Here is a 20,013-nt window from a genome sequence, read left to right on the forward strand (position 1 = left end):
GATGATTGAACATAATGAAGACATTTAAAAAAGGGGGTTTGGGGGTCAGCAGGAAAATGCAGAGGGAAGCTTCAGCTTTAAAACACTTCACTTAAAGGCATTAATTAACGGAACACCGTGAGCGGGCAGCTCCTGGTGCACTTGACGGAATAGCATGGCACATTTGTTTCTTTCTTGGGTCTTGCCCAGGGTGTGGAAGAGTCTGGCCTGAAAGTAAAGAACGTCTCTGAGCTGCTCTTTGCAGTCCACTTTTGCAAAATAAGTCTTGGCTTCATTTAGGTTCAGGATAGCTGATTCCAGAGCTGTCAAAATGGTGAGGAAATTCAATATTTAAAACTGTGTTCGTATAAACAGTACAATCCCACCTCTAGGGAGGCCCATTATGGATTAATTTTTCAAATTAAAAGCACAGGTTTTAGCAATTTATAAAATACTTGCTGACGTGGGAGAAATATTTTAATTGTATCTTTTGTAAAAATAATGGTCTTGGCAACATGGGCATACAACTATAGCCTTTGCTATTCAAGCTTTGCTGCAAGGTATAGATGATAAAGTGTGCAGATTAACAAGGTTCTATGGTAAATATTGAGCATTTTCAAGATGGACATTGTTCTTTTGGCCCCAGTGACATTGTGAGTCCAGATTCAGACCCTCCCCCCCGATCTTCCCATTCGGTAACACTACCTCCCTTGTTTTTGTTTTTATTTTATTACCGATGATGATATATCTTTGTACTACTAAAATTCAAATATCTAAATTGGATTGAGCTCAAAAGTTGAGAAATATAAATGTGCATAATTATTCTTCACTCTACCTTCTGCCTTCTTTTGTGGAGAGTACGAAGCTGCAGAAGCAACCTGACATTTGGCCACCAAGAACATGGCACAGCCTTTGTCCAGTACTGCTCCGTGAGCCAAGATAGGTTCTATCGCCGTATGCAGAATATTCAGTGCTTGTTCAGGAATACCAAGAATTAGCTGAAAGAGAAACATACTTTGCTGGTCTGAAATTGGTGCCCACAGGAAATAGCAGCCACTTCTGGTGAGGCCAACTAAGCCATTTGAATGCCACATCTGTTTTAAAAGGAACTGATAGTCCAGACAAGATTTTTAGCTTCTCCCCATAATCTTCTAAACTGTTCCCATTAGCAGAGATGAGGCACGGTGGTGGGGAATGCCAGTAGGAATCTGAATTGACTGGCAGACACTGCACAGTGTTGACAACCAGGATCCCCATCTGCCCAGAATAAGCAATATGAATGAACTCCATTAACCTGTGTTCTTTTTAAACCCAGCTCATGTCAACAAGTTCTGCTACCGCAAAGCCAACAAGACGGCATAAGAAATATCAGTTGGAAAAGTGAAGGCAGTGCCAACTTATAACTGCATATTTTATAACATACTGAACCTAAAAGCCTCAATGACTTTCAATTGTTTTTATACACTTCCTTGAAAGATTTCACATTTTGAAATACATTTCATTCTTTAAAAGCAATAACTGAACCCTGACAGGGTTATGTTCTTAAATCTAACAACAATAGCAATGATATCCAGATTGACAACATAAATGTTTGATTTGCAGCCTGTGAAAGCATGAATCAAACTTACCTGGGAAAAAGCCAAGTTCAGAACAGTTTCAGAGGCCAAGTACTGTAGACGGTATTCTCTAGAAAGAGCGAGAGCCTGAAGCAGGACAGGCAGTGCTATTGTATGACATGAAGATCTCCAGTAAAGCTCTGCTATTGACAGAAGTACACTAACCAAAAAGAAGGGAAAAAAAAATGTAAAGTGACTCAGTTTTGCTGAAAATTTTAAAAGTGTTTCCCCACCACACTAACCTCCAGAGAACAAGTAAGTGGAAGTCAATTATTTATCCCTAATAGTACTCTCTCATTTATTCTTAATAAGTTACAATACCACATGCACAATACATTTGAATTTCATCCTTAAAAGGGATTCCACCAATTACCATGAATAAAATACTATTGTGGTAAGTAACACTGAAAATTATGATGACACAGAGTAGAGAGAAACAAATCTCTAAGTCTATTTTAGGCACAGTTGGTTTGTGTGGCTCTTTCACTCAACAGGGGAATTAACCCCCACCCTTTTTCTTTTATTAAAGGAAATTGTGGTTGCAAAAACACCCACCCTTGGCAGATTTAGTACTTGAAACTACTTTGAATTTAGTTTTGAAAAGACTACTACATTTCAGCTTCAAAATATCCTTGATAATCAATTTTGTTATAACCCCCCCGTCCCACAAACAAACCACCCATACCCCACACATGCCATAGGTAACCCCCCCAACCTGAAAGTTGAATGTTCACACTATCCATGAAGAATTCAATTCATACGTCCACTTTGATGATGGAAGTTTACCTATCATACTTCATTTCGGAGCTAAAACTCAGTTTGCTGAGTGCAAACACGTGTAGTTAGGGGCCATTCCAAATGACTCTTTTAAAAGTGTTGGTACCAGCAAGTTCATTTAGCTCAGCAAGTGAAAGCACATTTGTATTGCCACGGTAATGCTTCATTTTATCACCACCCAAAGTTTTACATTTAATAATTCTTCTATACTACATTTAATAAATCAGAATAGTCTCTTATCCAAACGGTGGATAAACTACGAATTAGTGAAGAAGTACAGAACAGATTGTGACTATTGATGTTAATTAGTGTAAAGTAGCTTTAATATTCAAGGAAGTCTCTAGAAATTAACTGTTCTTACCTAATCACCATCTCAGTGTTTTTTATATTTTGGCAGTGGATCAACAGTTTCTGCAAAAGTTTGTGCGCCTCTGACATTTGATTCTGAGCTTTCAATACAATGGCTTTTCTACAATAAAAAGAATTTCATTACCAGATGTTAATATTTTAGACTCAATCCTTCACTTGGATGCAATGGAAAAGCACACTAGTGTTTTGTGTACTCAGCTTCTACACCTGTAAAAGTGCTTTCTACCCAAATGTGTAAAAATATAACCAAGGCCTGGGTGGGGATGTTCTGTTAATAACATGTAACTTTTATATAGCCCTTTTCATCCACAGATCTCAAAAGCACTTTATAAAGGGAAGGGAAGTATTCCCTCTATTTCACAGATGGGGTAACAGGCAGAAATGAAGTAACTTGCCCATGGTCACACTGTAAGTCAATGGCAAAACCAGGAATAGACCCCAAGTCTCCTAATTTTTTATACAAATTAGGTATTGCACCTAGCTCTTGGGATAGCCACAGTGAACAGATTTCAAAATAAATATATTAATGCAATCATAGAATAAGTTTATAAAAATTTAGGGCGTAAATGCTTTATAGCCATTAAAATAACCCCAGGGAGGTGGGTAAAATGGATTATACCAAGATCATTGTTTTAGGATAGTTATGGCAGAGTTAAGGAAGAAGGAAATATTACTGTAGTTCACTGAAGAAAGGTATGCCGAGAAAAATAATGTATTATCTCCAGCAAGCACTTTATTCCATCTTTATTTATTTCAGTGGGATATTATTGCAAGATTTTTCTGTAGATTGATGGTTTCTTACCTGTACACTCCTTCTATGCTATTAAGTGCTGTAATTCCTGCCACAAAAGAATCGGCGACATGGTATTTGCCATCATTCATAGCTCTATCAAACTGTATTTTCTGATCAAACAGCATCCACAGCTAAACCAAGAGTGTACAGAAATAAGTTTTAAGGAGAAATGGTGAATGTTCATTTTGCGATCCAAAAGTTAAATCAACAGATATTAAATAGGGCTGCCAATCGCAGTTAGCTCATGAGATTAACTCAAAGAAATTAAATGCGATTAATCGCAGTTTTAATCACACTGTTAAACAATAGAATACCAACTGAAATTTATTAAATAGTTTGGCCATTTTTCTACGTTTTCATATATATTGTATTCTGTGTTGTAATTGAAATCGAAGTGTATATTATTTTTTATTGCAAATATTTGCACTGTAAAAATGATAAAAGAAATAGTATTTTTCAATTCACCTCTTACAAGTACTGTAGTGCAAACTGTCATGAAAGTGCAACTTACAAATGTAGATTTTTTTTGGTTACATAACTGCACTAAAGAACAAAACTATGTAAAACTTTTAGAGCCTACAAGTCTACTCAGTCCTACTGCTCGTTCAGCCATCACTCAGACAAAGTTTGTTTACATTTACAGGCAATAATGCTACCTGCTTCTTATTTACAATGTCACCAGAAAGCGAGAACAGACATTTGCATGGCACTTTTGTAGCTGGCATTGCAAGGTATTTATGTGCCAGGTATGCTAAACATTCATATGCCCCTTCATGCTTCGGCCACCATTCCAGAGAACATGCTCCCATGCTGATGATGCTTGTTAAAAAAATAATGCATTAATTAAATTTGTGACTGAACTCCTTGGAGGAGAATTCTAGTCCCCTGCTCTGTTTTATCTGCATTCTGCCATATATTTCATATTATAGCAGTCTCGGATGATGACCCAGCGCATGTTCATTTTAAGAACACTTTCACTGAAGATTTCACAAAACGCAAAGAAGGTACCAATGTGAGATTTGTAAAGATAGCTATAGCACTCAACCCAAGGTTTTAGAACCTTCCAAAAATCTGAGAAGGACGAGGTGTGGAGCATGTTTTTCAGAAGTCACACTCCGATGCGGAAACTACAGAAGCCAAACCACCAAAAAAAGAAAATCAACCTTCTGCCGGTGGCATCTGATTCAGATAATGAAAACAAACATGCATTAGTCTGCACTACTTTGGATTATTATTGAGCAGAACCCGTCATCAGCATGAACGCATGACCCCTGGAATGGTGGTTGAAGCATGAAGGGACATATGAATCTTTAGTGCACCTGGCACGTAAATATCATTCAATGCCAGCTACAACAGTGCCATGTGAATGCCTGTTCTCATTTTCAGGTGACATTGTAAACAAGAAGCAGGCAGCATTATCTCCTGCAAATGTAAACAAACTTGTTTGTCCGAGCAAATGGGTGAACAAGAAGTAGAACTGAGTGAACTTGTAGGCTCTGAAGTTTTACATTATTTTGTTTTTGAATGCAGTTTTTTGTACATAATTCTACATTTGTAAGTTCAACTTTCATGATAAAGAGATTGCACTACTGTACTTGTATTAGGTGAATTGAAAAATATTTCTTGTTTTTTACAGTGCAAATACTTGTAATAAAAATATAAAGTGAACACTACACTCTGTATTCTGTGTTGTAACTGAAATCAATATATTTCAAGATGTAGAAAACATCCACAAGTATTGAAATAAATGATATTCTATTATTGTTTAAATCGCACAAATTTTTTAATCGCTTGACAGCCCTAATATTAAAGCACGCTATTTACAGACATAACTGACTATATTCCTGTTTATTAAAGAAGTTGTCCGAGTTTGTTGGATGTAACACATTGTATCAATAAACACCTTCATTGTACCAATAAACACCTTCAGCAGAAATGCGTAGGTCTACTAAAGAAATATGCAAAAGAACCGTAACAGAGCTTACAGGATCACATTTAAAATAAAACTCTTTCCTCTAGTTATGTCCTGAATACTTGTTTTGCGGCAGTTTGACTCCCTTTGTAACGTAGAAAAAGAAAGATTGGAAAAAATAAGTTTGTTGGATCTAGAAAGCCTTAAAATGATGTAGATGCTGTCCCACAGATTTACTCCATTAGGGTGTTTTCCAGTTCCACACAAATCACAGCCTCTTCTCTTAGCTCAGAGTACTTGTATAGCACTTTGAACTTCAAGGCACTTTACAAACATTTAATCCTGATAATCCCCTGTGAGGGAGGTAAATATGATGTAGCTAGCATTACAGCTAAGCTGCACGGAAGGAACAGAGGGCATGGAAGGAAAATACAAATAGCTCTTCACTCTGAGGCACTAGTGAGATAACTTTCTCAAGTTTCAAACTGTGGTACGTAATGTTTTCATGGCTTGCGACTTTGTGCAAAATTTTTTAGGTTTCCCACTAGTGACAAGATTTACATGAAGCCAATTCAGATTGTCTAATGAAAACACATTTTATACAGATACAGTGGAATTAAGATGCACTGAAAATCAGATCTTATCCCCAACATATAACTCTGGTTAAAATGTCATGTGAATGTGTATTTTCTCTATGCAATAAAAGCCACACGTTACCTGTGCATGCTGACTGCTGGGAGGGAATCTCTCTTTTAAATGTTTCAGTATTTCTGAAGCAGCAGCAAAACATCCCTACAACACAAGAACAGGAGTATGATGAGCAAGTAATAGTGTAAGCACTATTTTCCTTTCCTTAATTTCATCCCTGTACTCCTAGACATAAACAGCTGTTAAGAAGAAAAGCTAAATTTCCCTTACCTGCCAAAATGTTGATCAGAACCACACATGCACACAGTTCATCAATAAAAGCCACTTTTTAATCACAGATCTTTGATTCTTCCCCACCCACGTGATTTTTTGTGCAACTCAATGTAAGCCTCACCTGTTCTGCATGTAGCTCAGCCAGGTGACACAATACTACAGCAAAAGATTCTGTGTTATTCTGCTGAACACCCACATTTACAGCTTCTAGACTGTTCATGCTCAGCAACATCTGGGCTTGCTGAAGTGCCATGGTGCTACAGTGAGAAGAGCTTCGTTTACTTTCATGCAACAAACATCAGAGATTTTTAATCTACACTCCAAAGTCATGATAAATTGCCACAGACTGCTTCTCTGGGCTTCTAGCTTTACAGTTTCCCCTTTTTGTTGTAAGTAACTGCTACCAGGACCTCCCCACTGGGCCAGTATATCAAGTGCTCACGAACAAGGCACCAACCCAGCTAAGACCTGAACATAGTTTCTATAAGGTGATGTTGAGGATGGGTAAATAGAGACATTAAAACTTTGTTCTATTTACAGATATAACATTGGGACTAAAATATCTCCTCCAGACTGTACCAGAGAGGTAGCCGTGTTAGTCTGCATCCACAAAAACAACGAGGAGTCTGGTGGCACCTTAAAGACTAAGGGATTTATTTGGACATAAGCTTTCGTGGGTAAAAAACCCACTTCTTCTGTGCAAATAAATCTGTTAGTCTTTAAGGTGCCACCAGACTCCTCGTTGTTCCTCCAGACTGTGTTTTAAATGAGCTGAACTAGGAAAACAAAACAACAATTCCCCCAACCTCGCCTGAGTAATAGCCTATATACTTGGTTTCAGCACATTAAACAGATGCAGTCGCTTGTGCACTTGTATGACTGATGGTAAAGGCACTGCTTGAAACATTTAAAACATATATAAGAAACAAATCTGAGTTTGATGAGAGAAAATACCTGCGACCATATAGTCTCCAAATGGCAGTTTTCTGTGCTATACTAATATCAATAAGCTCTGACAAGCTATGTTTCCAGTGCAACAGATCAGAGTCCTTTAAGGCATCCATTAGCTTATTAGCAGTCTTTCCTGCAAAAGCTCTTTGCTGAACCAAGGACTGTATTCCCAGGGAAGCTAGATACTATGGAGAGGAAAATCAAAACAAACATATTAAACATATACATGCTACAACTAAGTAGGAAGCACAAACTATCAAAATTCCCACCTAAAAAAGCAAGTTATTATTCAATATAGATGACAAAATGCCATTACAGAGATTTCTTCATATACACAGTTAATAATACCACCTTGTAATGGGATGGAAAGGGAATCTGTAGTTTCCCACCCCACAGACCTGCAGCTGGTTATATCTGAGTCACTCCAATGAAAAAAGTACTCACATGCACGCACGCACACACACAGCTTTCTGCTTTTCCCCTTGCCACTCCCTCAAAAAAAAATACAATTTCCACCTTCCATGGCTCATACACCATCTACACAATTAGTTCCCAATCCTTTGTCATATACACCCCACCTGACTCCTCACTGCAACCCAGTTTCCCCCATGACTTCTACTTCCTCATCCCCAGCAATCTAGTGGCTGGGTTCTCTATTGGTTCTTGGGCGTCACAAGGTAGCCCTCTCTCTAAATAATCTAACGTCTGCTCTCAGTGTCCCCCATGTGAGCTACACTATTCCTTCTACTGCAGCTCGTTCTTTTATCTCAAACAGAAAAACTAGAGAAAGAGATAGACAGACAAACACACTTTAACAGCCAGGAGACGTGGAGGAAGCTGGCATAAGAATGGTGGAGAGAGGGCTGCCCTGCAAGACCCAGCAGCTGGGACAGGGTGAAAGCCGAAGATCCCTATGGAAGCAAATCCATTGTGGTTTTTAATTTAAGTAAGTAAGACAGAAAGAGAGGCAGGATTTTGAAATCTAAAATAGATTGGGTTAAATCTCAGCTATATATATTCATAAGATCAGCAAAAAGAAAAGCTACAGATCATACACTATATGCGAGTGCACACACCCCCTTCTCCTTGAATAGAGTTAAGGGATGAGAGACTTACTGGCAATCCAAAATGTACAGCTTTTTTCACAGAGTGTTCTAACAGGACACAGCTATCTGATCTCTTCTGCTCCAAAATGTACAGCCAGCTCTGGTATGGGAACAAGATAAAAACATCATTGCAAAGGCATGATGTAACATATGTTTGTGCAACGAGAGAGAGACACACACACACACACACACACACAAAAACTTGTGTGGTAACTTAAAACAAAACAAAACACAATTGACTTTTGAATCAAAGTCCCTCCTACGGAAGGCAGCAGCCCAGGAGGCTTCCATGTCAAGTCTGGAATGGTATAGAAAGTTATGCAAGGCATCCATATGGCTACCTTACACAGGACTTCTGGGATAACATCCTCTCTCAGCCCAAGAGACAGACAGACTCTCATGGAATGAGCCTTGCTAGAAAGTGGTGCTTTTCACCCTGGACGTACAAGTTTCCTCAATACAGTCTCAAAACCAACAAGACACTGAAGCCTTAGAACCTGCTCTGCTTCCCCAAGGAGAAACAGGTGACCTGTGTCACTTCGAGAGCTCCCTTCAGATAGATATGTTAACCCTTCTTCATATCAAGTGAACAACAGGAGCTCTTCTTTCTCCTCTCATGGGTTGAATACAACGAAGTGCTTGAAACTTTCTGAGCCAAAAAGCCGAGCTTAAAACTGTGCCATAATGCTGCAGTGTGTTTGGGAGGCAAAGAAACTGCCATAGACTAGGCATCTTCATCAGGTGGATCACCCCTCTTAGCAAGAGCACTATTTACACTGCATAGATTTAGACAGGGACCTCTGCTGAGTGCTCTCTAGGTTGTAAATAAAAAATCACTATAACACTCTATTAGTCTATTATGGACAGGAAAGAACTGAAAAAGAAGCTGCCAGAAAGGAGAGAGAGACTAAAATCTTTGCCCTTTTCCTCTTTCCATTGGCCGAGAGCCTTTTATGCTCACTCTCAGGAGAACAGAGGGATACTGGAAAAAAGGTTTTTAAAAATTATCTTGAACAAAAGTTCTTAAAAGTGCAAAGACTAAAATATTCAAAGCATTGTGTATGGGTTTAAATGCATGACCCCCACTAAAATCAACCAGAGTTGCACAACTAAAAAAAACCCCAAACCTCAGGACAGCTCCTTGATATTTACTGAAGAAATAAAGAACCAAAAAAAGTCATCCTGAGGCAGAGAAATAATATTTAAATTACTACCAAACACTTGACATAGCTACAGCAAATGCAACAAAAGTCTAATTGAGTCAAGAGACAGATGGTTAAGACAAAGACAATGTATTCCCCTCCCCCCACCCCAAGCATGGCTGCCTTACCAAGCAGTGCTGCAAGCAAACGTGATCATTGGACTCCTGTGCAATTCTGATGGCTTCCTGGAGAGCAAGCTCAGCTTGCCGACTACCAACAAATCAAAGATAGAGCACATTAATAGTCTGTTAACAATGACAAGTAGTATTATGAAGTCTCAAACATATGCTGACCTAAATGATACATATCCCACTTAGAAGCGAACTCCAATTAAACAGTTCAGATGAGAGTATTTCCTCATATCCACTTTTTTGTTAGCCTCTACAATTCATGAGAAATTAACTGTAACCCATTACTGGGCCTTAAAGCACAGGTATATGTTCAAATATGCTCTGATATTATTCTGATGAGTGCCATATAAAATACCTGCCTAGGTAGAAAATGTTTATACTCATAATCTTCCAGACCCACCTCCCATCATTACCAACTGTGATTTGTCCAGTCAGGTGGCAATGTATGCAGGCCTAAATTATAAGTTTCTTTGTGGGCAGGGACCTCTCTCATGTGTCTGTGGAACACCATGCACATCTACAGCACTGCAAACAATAATACCCCCTTCTACCAAGAGATTATTAAACAACAAAAAAACCCAACACCTGCAAAGTACACTCTCCAACTCATCTGATCATTATCATTGTGAGAGTAATAGGTTGGCAGCTACAGTTGCTCCTGAACATGTATCACTTATAAGCAAGCACTCACACCTTCTGACCCCATGTGGTCGTGGGAGTGCAGCAGGTAAAGATCTAATTCCCTGGGAAACCGTTATAATTGGACATAAAAAGAACCTCAAATCTTAGTATATTCCAAATGGTTCAGCCAACAGGAGGACCAAAAGGATGTTAAAATCAAATCAAGATTCAAGATTCAAGGACGGTTATAATCACAGCCCATCTGTGCTTGCTCCCCAACTACACAGAGTCCTCCTCCTCCTCTCCTTATGTAACTTTCAGAAAACAATAGCAGCACAAGGTCTATCTGTTCAGTATAAGAGATGTAGCAACTTGTGTTTCTTAACTATGCAGCAAGATGTATTAACTTACTAATGGCCAAACCGACAATGCAGTGCAGCTAGATTAAGAGCAGCGTATCTCAGACTTCGGCCATAACCTTCATCTCCATTGCTTTTGCTTTCTGCTCCAGTGAGAATCAAACGGTCAAAATAGTGAAGGAGGCTGTGCGTTGAACTGAAGACATCTTGTACTCTAAGACTATTTAAGTAGCTTAAATAATGCTAAAATTTAAAGCAGAATCAGCTTTAAATTAAAACAGAATTAGTAACACAATTTTTAGATTTATTTTGTATCTTCTTACTGAGAAAGGTGGCAGTAGGATCGTCTGTGAATGAGAGTGTGTTTAGCAGGAAACATCAATGCAAACTACACGATTTATACAGTTCAGAACTACTGGAATAAAGCTGATCATGTTTCCTTTATATCAAATGACCCTGCTCCGAAATGGAACAAGGAAAGACTTGCTCATCACAGCTAATATTTTCAACATCTCCCCACCAGTCAGTGGTCCTGAGGCAAGATGTCTATCTAGAAGGTATGAACCTACAGCTCTTATTCATGTGAGACTGCTCACATGGGTAAGGGCTACAGGATCAGGCCCCAAACATGTAGTACAGGCCCATGACTGACATTATTCTGTCAAACATTTCGCTTTCAGAATTCAGACTTCTTTTAATAACCAGACCTGAAATTAATAGCCAGTGTATACTCCATCTAGTACTGATCACTGGTACATTTCTTATATTCACAATGTTTAGGAGCGTAAACTGTTTCATGTTACGCACGACAACTTAATGTCAGAAAGACAAGTCAGTCTCAGGCCCCATTTCAAAAAGGAACTTAAACACATGCCTAACTTTTTGCACTAGAGTAGTGCCACTCAAGTCAATGGAACTTGTGCTTGAAGTTGGACACGTGTAAGTTCCTAACTGAATTATGCTCTCTGAGTCTTTAGAAGGAGTCCCATCCTAAAATACTATATTAACATACACAGAGATAATACAGATACGTACAAATGTTTTGTATTTCAGTGTACACTACAAATTATACAAAATAAATTGTATTTTAGAAATAGGAAGAACTATCCCATGAGCATGTTGGGTTGAGGGGGAAAGACACTTACTGCTTCAGCAAAGTCTGGATTAAACTTCAGCAAATTGTTCAATTCCTTTTGTAAAAATGCTGGAGTAAGAGCTTTTGTCTCGTCATTCTTTAATAAAGAAGCCTAGAATAAAAGGGCAAATTGTTAAGTAACTAGGAATGGAGTGGTAGAACATTATATAAATAAATGCTAGTCAATTTATTATCTGTATAGCTTCAATTACATAAAATTTCATAAGGGTTGTGTCTGCTATCATGTTTAAATATTGCAAATGGCGATTTTACTCTCAATTAAATTGTATTACTCACATTTAGAGACCACAATCGCTTTGACTAACATGGAAAAACCGGTTTAAGATAGAGATTTCTTCAAGTTTCTCTCTTTGGAGATTGATTATATTGGACTTCTGACTTAAATTTATACCTGACTGCTCACAAAAAAAATTCAGGTAGCTATACAAAAACGATTCATTTATTTGCTTTGGGAACAATACTGATAAATGGGAAACTCAAAAAAAAATTCCAGTTACTATAGTAATCATATGTGATCACAAGACTCCAAATCTCAGGAAAAATCACTGAACATTCCGATTTCTCTTGCTCCATAATATTGTCATTTTATTTGAAGAGGTGACTTCTATACACATGCATGATTACTATATAATGAATTAGTTAAAAATCTAGAATGAAGTGAAAATATACCACTGTAGTTAAATTCATAAATTTATATAACAGCACAGCAGCAAGAGTGTACACAAAAATTGTACACTAGATGTAGAATTAAAGAGACCAGTAGCATTTAACAATTACTTAGAGACCTTCAAATGTATAAGAAGTACTTTATGCTATTGTACATATTTAATATTGCTACCATGCTTCAGAGGTCTGATTGTGCTCTGTGTGTGTTTAGTTTCTCTGCATTTATTTACTTGCAGGAATGATCAATGAAACAGGAAATTTTAAACACATTTTGGAGAAACCAATTGGAAAGTATAAACTACAAATATTTCCATTGGAAACCTGATTCTGAAACACCCATTCCACGACTTATGTGTCTAGTTAAAACAGTTTGAATTTCAAGTACTCACAATGAATTATTCACACACGAGATACAAACCGAGAATTATTCAACAAAATAATTTCTAATTCATCCAAGAAAGTGTGATGTTTGTTGATCATTCATAAAACACAGAGGTGAAATTTACATTATGAATTATTGCCCAGCGCTATTCAGAATTAACACACCTGCTGAGAAAGAAAATATTCTGCTTGCTTCTGGGAGAGAGGCCCACTACAAGATATTTCTTCTTCCCTGTTAAACAAACAATGGTTAGAAAATAAAAGTAGTGAAAAAGAATCAGAAGGCTACAGCTGTGTAGCTTATACTGTAGCTATAATAAAATAGGAACATTGGAGGGAGATACAAAAAATAATTACATTTTATCAGAGGCCACACACGCACAATTTTAGTTTATAAAGTATTATGGTACATCATCAGTGCTCAACTGCGAAAAGTAACCAGGAGTACAGAGATTAAACTTTAATAAAAGAATAAAACCTGGCACATGGAAGCCACAATACAGTAGTCAGACACACAATTATTAGGTTTTAATAGACAAAAACTAAATACAGTATATAAATATGTCTGAAGAAAAACAGACATACCACCTTGATGTCTCAACTGGTAATGAGACCATGCCTGAATTTTAATCTTCAGTCAGCAGAGACTATGAGCAACGTGAGCAATGTTCATGATCATCTCAAGGAAGCTGATCACAAATAGGATCATGGCTCTCTGCATAGCAAGATTAGTTCCAAAAAGCAACTGCTTTGCTAGAAACAGAACTTTGTTCAATGGGAAAACAGAAAAATACAACAAAAAGTAAAACTCTGAGAACAATTAGACAGACTCTCTGCCTTCAGGAAAGCACGGAAAAGCTCAAGGACACAGAAAAGTCCAACTGCTGAAAACACAATGTAATGTGTATATGAAAACTACTTTTATTTAAAGATTATGTTGAAAAAGAAAAGTCACTTTTACTACATCAAAATCTTCACTGTTAGCGTTAATAACAGTATTAAGAGGGGACATACAAAATCAGAAGTGCTAAGTGAAGGGAGAGAAAGTGGCACCGCCATCTTATACGCTGGTACTATACTTAACTGAAAATAGAATTATTGCAGATTTTAGAGTTGCAGTTCAGAAATGCTGCCACATGGTGGCACCAAAAAAACTGAGTGGCCATCTCAGCACAAAAATGTAAAAAAAAAGTTTATCTTGCTCTCTGCAAAAACTGACCATGACCCATCCTCTTCATATGAATTTGAGTTCACCATTAATAAACAGTGCCATTATAGAAAGATGAGAGTGCAGTATCGAATTCCCATCTACCTCCTTTCGTGCCATAATATAAAGCAAGCCACCCTACAATAAAAATAGTTAGAGCATGAGATGTTCCATCCAGGTTAGCTATTCCATAGGGTTTTTGGAGATGGCTGAGGTTAGCTTCTAAGAATGATGAAGGGGTGAAAAGGGGGGTTGGTTTTTCTAGCTTTGTTTTTTTAAGGTGGCTGGCTGAGTTCCTATTTGATCTATCATTTTAATGCTGCTGGGAGTTATGTTGTACTACTAATTATATGTTAGAGCACCTAGAACCTTGTATAAGTGGTTTTTTATTATTTTAATCTAAATAAATAAAAACATAGTAATTGAAAATTGCTTTCTGGAACCTGTAGTCTATATAGGCTACGCCTCCACACTGAAGATCAAAGCAGTTACAATCTGCTCTACTACCTGAGTTAGAATCCCAAAGGCTGTGCCTGCTTAGTTACCTGTGACAACACATGCATAAGGTTTATCGTGACATTAACAAAAGGTAGGATACTTCTTTAATGCGAGTGTGGCCTTTGGTTGGACAAAGTTTTGAATCCCTGTTTTGACATGTAAAGAGGAATTTTTAATACAATTAGTGTGGAAAACTCTCTAGAAAGTGGAAAGACTTTACAGAAATCATTAAAAATTACCTTAGAGGTACATCGAGTTCTTCTTTTTCCATTTTCCCTTCGAGTTCTTCAGTATTTGTCAGCTCCATATCGGTCTCATCAATTCCAGCTTTTTTTTCATCATTCTCATAGTACTGTTGAAGTGCAGTGTAAAGTTTATAGACCTGACTGAAAGAAAGCTTGTTGTATGCCAAGATCATGTGGCGCAGAAATAAACCTATACAAGGAAAATATGTTACATTTGAACACAGAGAAAGATAGCTAGTTGTGATGCCTAGTAGTTTTAGATCAGAGACTGAGAGTCAGTATTCCTGGTTCCAGCACTAACTGGGAGTGTAAACTTGCATTTCACTTCACCTCAGTATACCAATCTATAAAAGTGGCCCAATAATTCTCACTGCCTCTCAGGTGCATTGTCAAGCTTACTGTAGGGCCCAATTCCACAGGTAATCTGATCACAGAACTCCTATTAAGACCAATGAGAACCGCTAATGGTGTTACAATGTGAAACATTTTTGAACAGATGCATTCTTTGTATATAGTTTTATTAAAAGACTGAGTATTTGTCCTAAGTAGTGTGCTTGTAATTGTTTTTCAAATATAAAATCTGTATTATGAATGGATTTCCAGGACAAAAGTGAAAGAATATAAAATACTTACCTACTACACTTGTTTTGTGAACTTCTGGTTCTGTCCCAGTAAATGAATCTGAAAGGTCATCAAAAAATTGTTCCATGTCTTTCAACTCCCCTTCTGCCATCAGTTTTATCCTAAACAGGAAAAGAAGTTTATAGAAATGTTCCCTTCCAATCCTGACCACCAAAATAAATCTCACATGAAAAAAAACTTCCTTATTTCAGGTGTTGGAAGAATGAGACACAAACCTAAATGGAACCAAATGGTTATTAGTTCACTTATACCAAAAGTGTTTCTAAATTTTTGAACATCTGGAAAAACGATCACTGATCACTTTAAAAAAAGAAATTGCATGTGATTTCTTTTTCAAGTGGAAAGGAGAACTGTACAATGCACCAAATCACAACATGTTAAATCATCAAAAGCATAGGTTGAGTGGTAGTTACTGTAAGGAAAAAATACGCTGTATGCTACACTTCCTTTCCGTCTTTTTTTTCCTTTCTAGTTTCCAAGGAAATACATTCTCTAAAAATCAACTAAGTTTAAAATATCTGTTACGTTTCTGTTACCAAACTTTAAAGAAAGTGATTAAATCAATCATGTAAAATCACAGATGCTAATAAAAAGGAAAAGCAATTAGATGACATGGCCCCATCTCTCTGGGGAAACAGGATACAGTCCGCAGCCAAAGGATAAATCAAATAAATTACCTTATTTGCACAGAATTTGCTAAATTAGGACAGGATTCTTCAATAGCCTTATGCAATCGTGACAACGTCATATCAGGACCCTATACAAAATAATAAATCAACTTTAGAAATCCAAACAGTCAATTTGGACCCAGAAAAAACAGCAGCTTTGCATCACTATACATGTTAATGGCTGCTATAAAAAGGGCTGTGATCAATTTTCTCCATGTCCACTGGAGACAGGACAAGAAGTAATGGCTTAATCTACAGCAAGAGAGATAAAGATTAGATATTAGGAAAAGCTTTCTACCTATAAGAACATCTGGAAAATAGTTAAGCTCTAGAATAGACTTCCAAGGGAGGCTGTGAAATACCAGGTTTCAGAGTAACAGCCGTGTTAGTCTGTATTCGCAAAAAGAAAAGGAGGACTTGTGGCACCTTAGAGACTAACCAATTTATTTGAGCATAAGCTTTCGTGAGCTACAGCTCACTTCATCGAATGCATACACTGGATGAATACCAGTTATTGGAGAATTTTAAGAATAGCTTGGACAGACACCTGTCAGGAATGGTCTAGGTCAGTGGTTCTCGAAGTTTTGTGCTGGTGACCCATTTCACATAGCAAGCCTCTGAGTACAACCCCCACTTATAAATTAAAAACACTTTTTTAATATATGTAACACCATTATAATGCTGGAGGGAAAGCGGGGTTTGGGGTGGAGGCTGACAGCTCGCAACCTCCCCATGTAATAACTTTGTGACCCCCGAGGGGTCCCAACTGCCAGATTGAGAAACCCTGGTCTAGGTTTACTTGGTCCAGCCTCAGCACAGGCGGCTGGACTTGATAACTTCTATGATTCCATAATATCACAAAAACATAACAGCCCGGGCACAAAAATCCTTAGCCACCCTCATTACAGTAGCAGCATTCCTCTTGCCCAGTACCAAACGCACGCTTGCCCCAGGCGAGGAGCAGGGAGGACTGTATAAGGCTCTCTTCTGCAGCAGAATCCCCAACCCCAGCCCTTATCGGGGGACAGCCCCTCTCCACCCTCCCTTGCCGGGGGGTACCCACCTTCCCTTAGATCCGTGAGCAAGATCCATGCTCTAGAAACACTTGCTGCCTCTTTCTCCCGCGGCCCCCGCACTCCGGATGTCCAAACGCTCCCCAGGCAGCCCCTATTACCTGGGGGCAGCCCAACCCTTTCCACCTGGGGAAGACCCCGTCCCAGCCCTACAGTTCCTTCCCCTCCCCGCGCCTGCCCCCTCCTCAGGCGGCCCATTGCCCCCCGACCTGCAGCAGCGGCAGCAGCAGCCGGTTGAGGCGCCGCCTCTCCAGCAGGCTGAGCTGGGCCCCGGCCCGGCCCAGCTCGCTGAGCAGCACCAGCAGCGCCATCTTGTAGGGGGTGACACAGTCCTTGATGCCGAACACGTTGGCGTGCACCACCCCGTTGGTCATCATAGGGTTGAAGTAGAGACTCTCGTGCACGCTGGCCATGGCCGAGCCGGGCGAGGGGAGCCCAGGCGGCCGCTGCTACCACAGCCCGAGGCTTCAAAAGCCTCCACCAACTCGCCAGGCCGCCATCCCCATCTCCCGGGCAACCAGCGTCCCCCAGAACAGCCAATCGTAGGAGCCGCTCGCAGTCACGTGAGTTCGCAAACAGCCAACCAGAGCCAGGGAGCGGAGCGAAGCGAAGCGGCGGGGTGCAGGGCGGCGCAGGGCCGGCGGGAAACCTGAGCCCGGCCCTGGCGAGAGACTCAATGCGGGGGCGGGAATATGGCGGGAGTGGCGCTGAGGGGGAGACACAGATAGCGGGGGGGCTGTCGGTGAGATCGGGGGGCCCGGGAGAGAGATTGGGGTGGGGCATTGGAAGGGGGGAAACACGAGTGGGGACCTGATGGAGGGAGACACTGGGGGGCGCGCTGGGCGGAGAGGGGGGACACTTGGGGGAGCCCTGAGTGGAGAGGGGAATATCTGGGTGAGGGGAGTGTCGGGCAGAGGGGGGCACTCTGGGAGGGGAGACACTTGGGAGGAGGGGTCTGGGCAGGTGGAGGGATTGGGGACCTTTTCTCCACATACATCGTTCTCTTTTTTGTGTCTGCTAAGAAACCAGACTGCCTGGTCGAGGGAGCTTCTTTGTGACAAAAAAGCCAATGAAATATATATATGTGTTTGGGGGGGAATTATACCACTTCAAGGCTGCCTTCCAGAGGTGTAGAGGCAATGTACCACTTTTCCTCATTATGGCTAGTGTACCAGGATAAGGGACTGAGGAAAAGCTGGGCTTACTCTGTGCCTTGCCTCTTCTTGGTTGTAGTTTTGGACCTTTGGGGCTCTGCCTATCCAAAGCATGTTAGGACAACTGCCCTTGAACAGAGCTAGCTGTTCACAAGCATCCTGATCTCCACTGTAGATCAGCTGCACAACAGGATCTGGCTCAACAGTATGTGGACAATTGAGTATTTTAGCCTACACAGTAGAATCTCAATGTTTATTATCATCAGTTATATGAACTGTTATATGCCACCAGTTATATGAACTATTTCTCCCAAAGGAAAAAGAAAATCACATAACAAAGGTGATGTCAATGACAAATAAGTCTACATTCCTTCACACTCTCTTGCCTTCAGTGCACTGGAAATAGCTTTGCAGTGGTTTGAAGGACAAGAATGCAGTACACCATACTGTAACATATACACCATGCCTACTGTAATTCTGAGATGTTAAATTTTATGAACTTTTTGATTTTATGTACTCGATTAATTCATAAAATAGGGGTTCTACTGTATTGAAGTTTTGCATTGTTTGGTACAACTTGAGAATTATTTTGCTTTAACCTTGTTAAATATGAAACTACCTGTATTTCTGAAAAAGAAAAAAGGTAAAATATAAACTAGGGCTGTCCATTAATCACAATTAACTCACACAATTAATTCAGAAAAATTAACTGTGATTAAAAAAATTAATCATGATTAATCACACTGTTAAACAATAGAATACCAATTGAAATTTATTTAATATTTTTGGATCGTCTTCTACATTTTCAAATATATTGATTTCTATTACAACACAGAATCCAAAGTGTACAGTGCTCACTTTATATTATTTTTTATTAAAAATATTTGCATTGTAAAAATGATAAAAGAAATAGTATTTTTTAATTCACCTCGTACAACTACTATAGTGCAGTCTCTATCGTGAAAGTGTAACTTACAAATGTAGATTTTTTTTTTTTTGTTATATAACTGCACTCAAAAACAAAACAATGTAAAACTTTAGAGCCTACAGGTCCACTCAGTCCTACTTCAGCCCGTCGATCAAACAAGTTTGGTTACATTTGCAGGAGATAATGCTGCCCACTTCTTGTTTACAGTGTCACCTGAATGTGAGAACAGGCGTTCGCATGGCACTTTTGTAGCCAGCATTGCAAGGTATTTACGTGCCAGATATGCTAAACATTTGTATGCACCTTCATGCTTCAGCCACCATTCCGGAGGACATGCTTCCATGCTGATTACGCTTGTTAAAAAAATAGTGTTAATTAAATTTGTGACTGAACTCGTTGGGGGAGAATTGTATGTCCCCTGCTCTGTTTTACCCGCATTCTGCCATATATTTCATGTTACAGCAGTCTTGGATGATGACCCAGCACATGTTGTTTGAATTATGAACTGTCACTGCAGATTTTACAAAATGCAAAGAAGGTACCAATGTGAGATTTCTAAAGATAGGTACAGCACTCGGGCCAAGGTTTAAGAATCTGAAGTGCCGTCCAAATCCAAGGTGTGGAGCTTGCTTTCAGAAGTCTTAAAAGAGCAACACTC

General features: G+C 39.2%; 1 protein-coding gene across 1 annotated transcript; it reads right to left on the minus strand.

The window, feature by feature from the left end:
- On the minus strand, positions 1-17,816 carry ANAPC5 (anaphase promoting complex subunit 5). Its single transcript, XM_074973051.1, has 17 exons — positions 17,483-17,816; positions 16,210-16,289; positions 15,524-15,633; positions 14,885-15,080; positions 13,106-13,172; positions 11,883-11,984; positions 10,790-10,980; positions 9,755-9,836; positions 8,435-8,524; positions 7,322-7,503; positions 6,489-6,624; positions 6,164-6,238; positions 3,544-3,665; positions 2,734-2,841; positions 1,608-1,755; positions 815-977; positions 1-302 (listed from the first exon to the last, which is right to left on the minus strand). Exons 1-17 carry the CDS (start codon positions 17,684-17,686, stop codon positions 88-90), a joined length of 2,271 nt encoding a protein of 756 aa, XP_074829152.1. The 5' UTR covers positions 17,687-17,816; the 3' UTR covers positions 1-87.
- Between the last annotated feature and the right edge of the window lie 2,197 nt (positions 17,817-20,013).

This window comes from Natator depressus, chromosome 15 (genome assembly GCF_965152275.1).
Source record: "Natator depressus isolate rNatDep1 chromosome 15, rNatDep2.hap1, whole genome shotgun sequence".
NCBI lineage: Eukaryota > Metazoa > Chordata > Testudines > Cheloniidae > Natator > Natator depressus.

Coding starts and splice junctions, on each gene's coding strand:
- ANAPC5 (XM_074973051.1), bottom strand. CDS start 17,686: ATGGCCAGCGTGCACGAGAGTCTCTACTTCAACCCTATGATGACCAAC. Junction 13,173..14,884: donor GAACTCGATGTACCTCTAAG/GTAATTTTTAAT, acceptor TTTGTTTAACAG/GGAAGAAGAAATATCTTGTA. Junction 3,666..6,163: donor CCAGCAGTCAGCATGCACAG/GTAACGTGTGGC, acceptor CTCTTGGTTTAG/CTGTGGATGCTGTTTGATCA.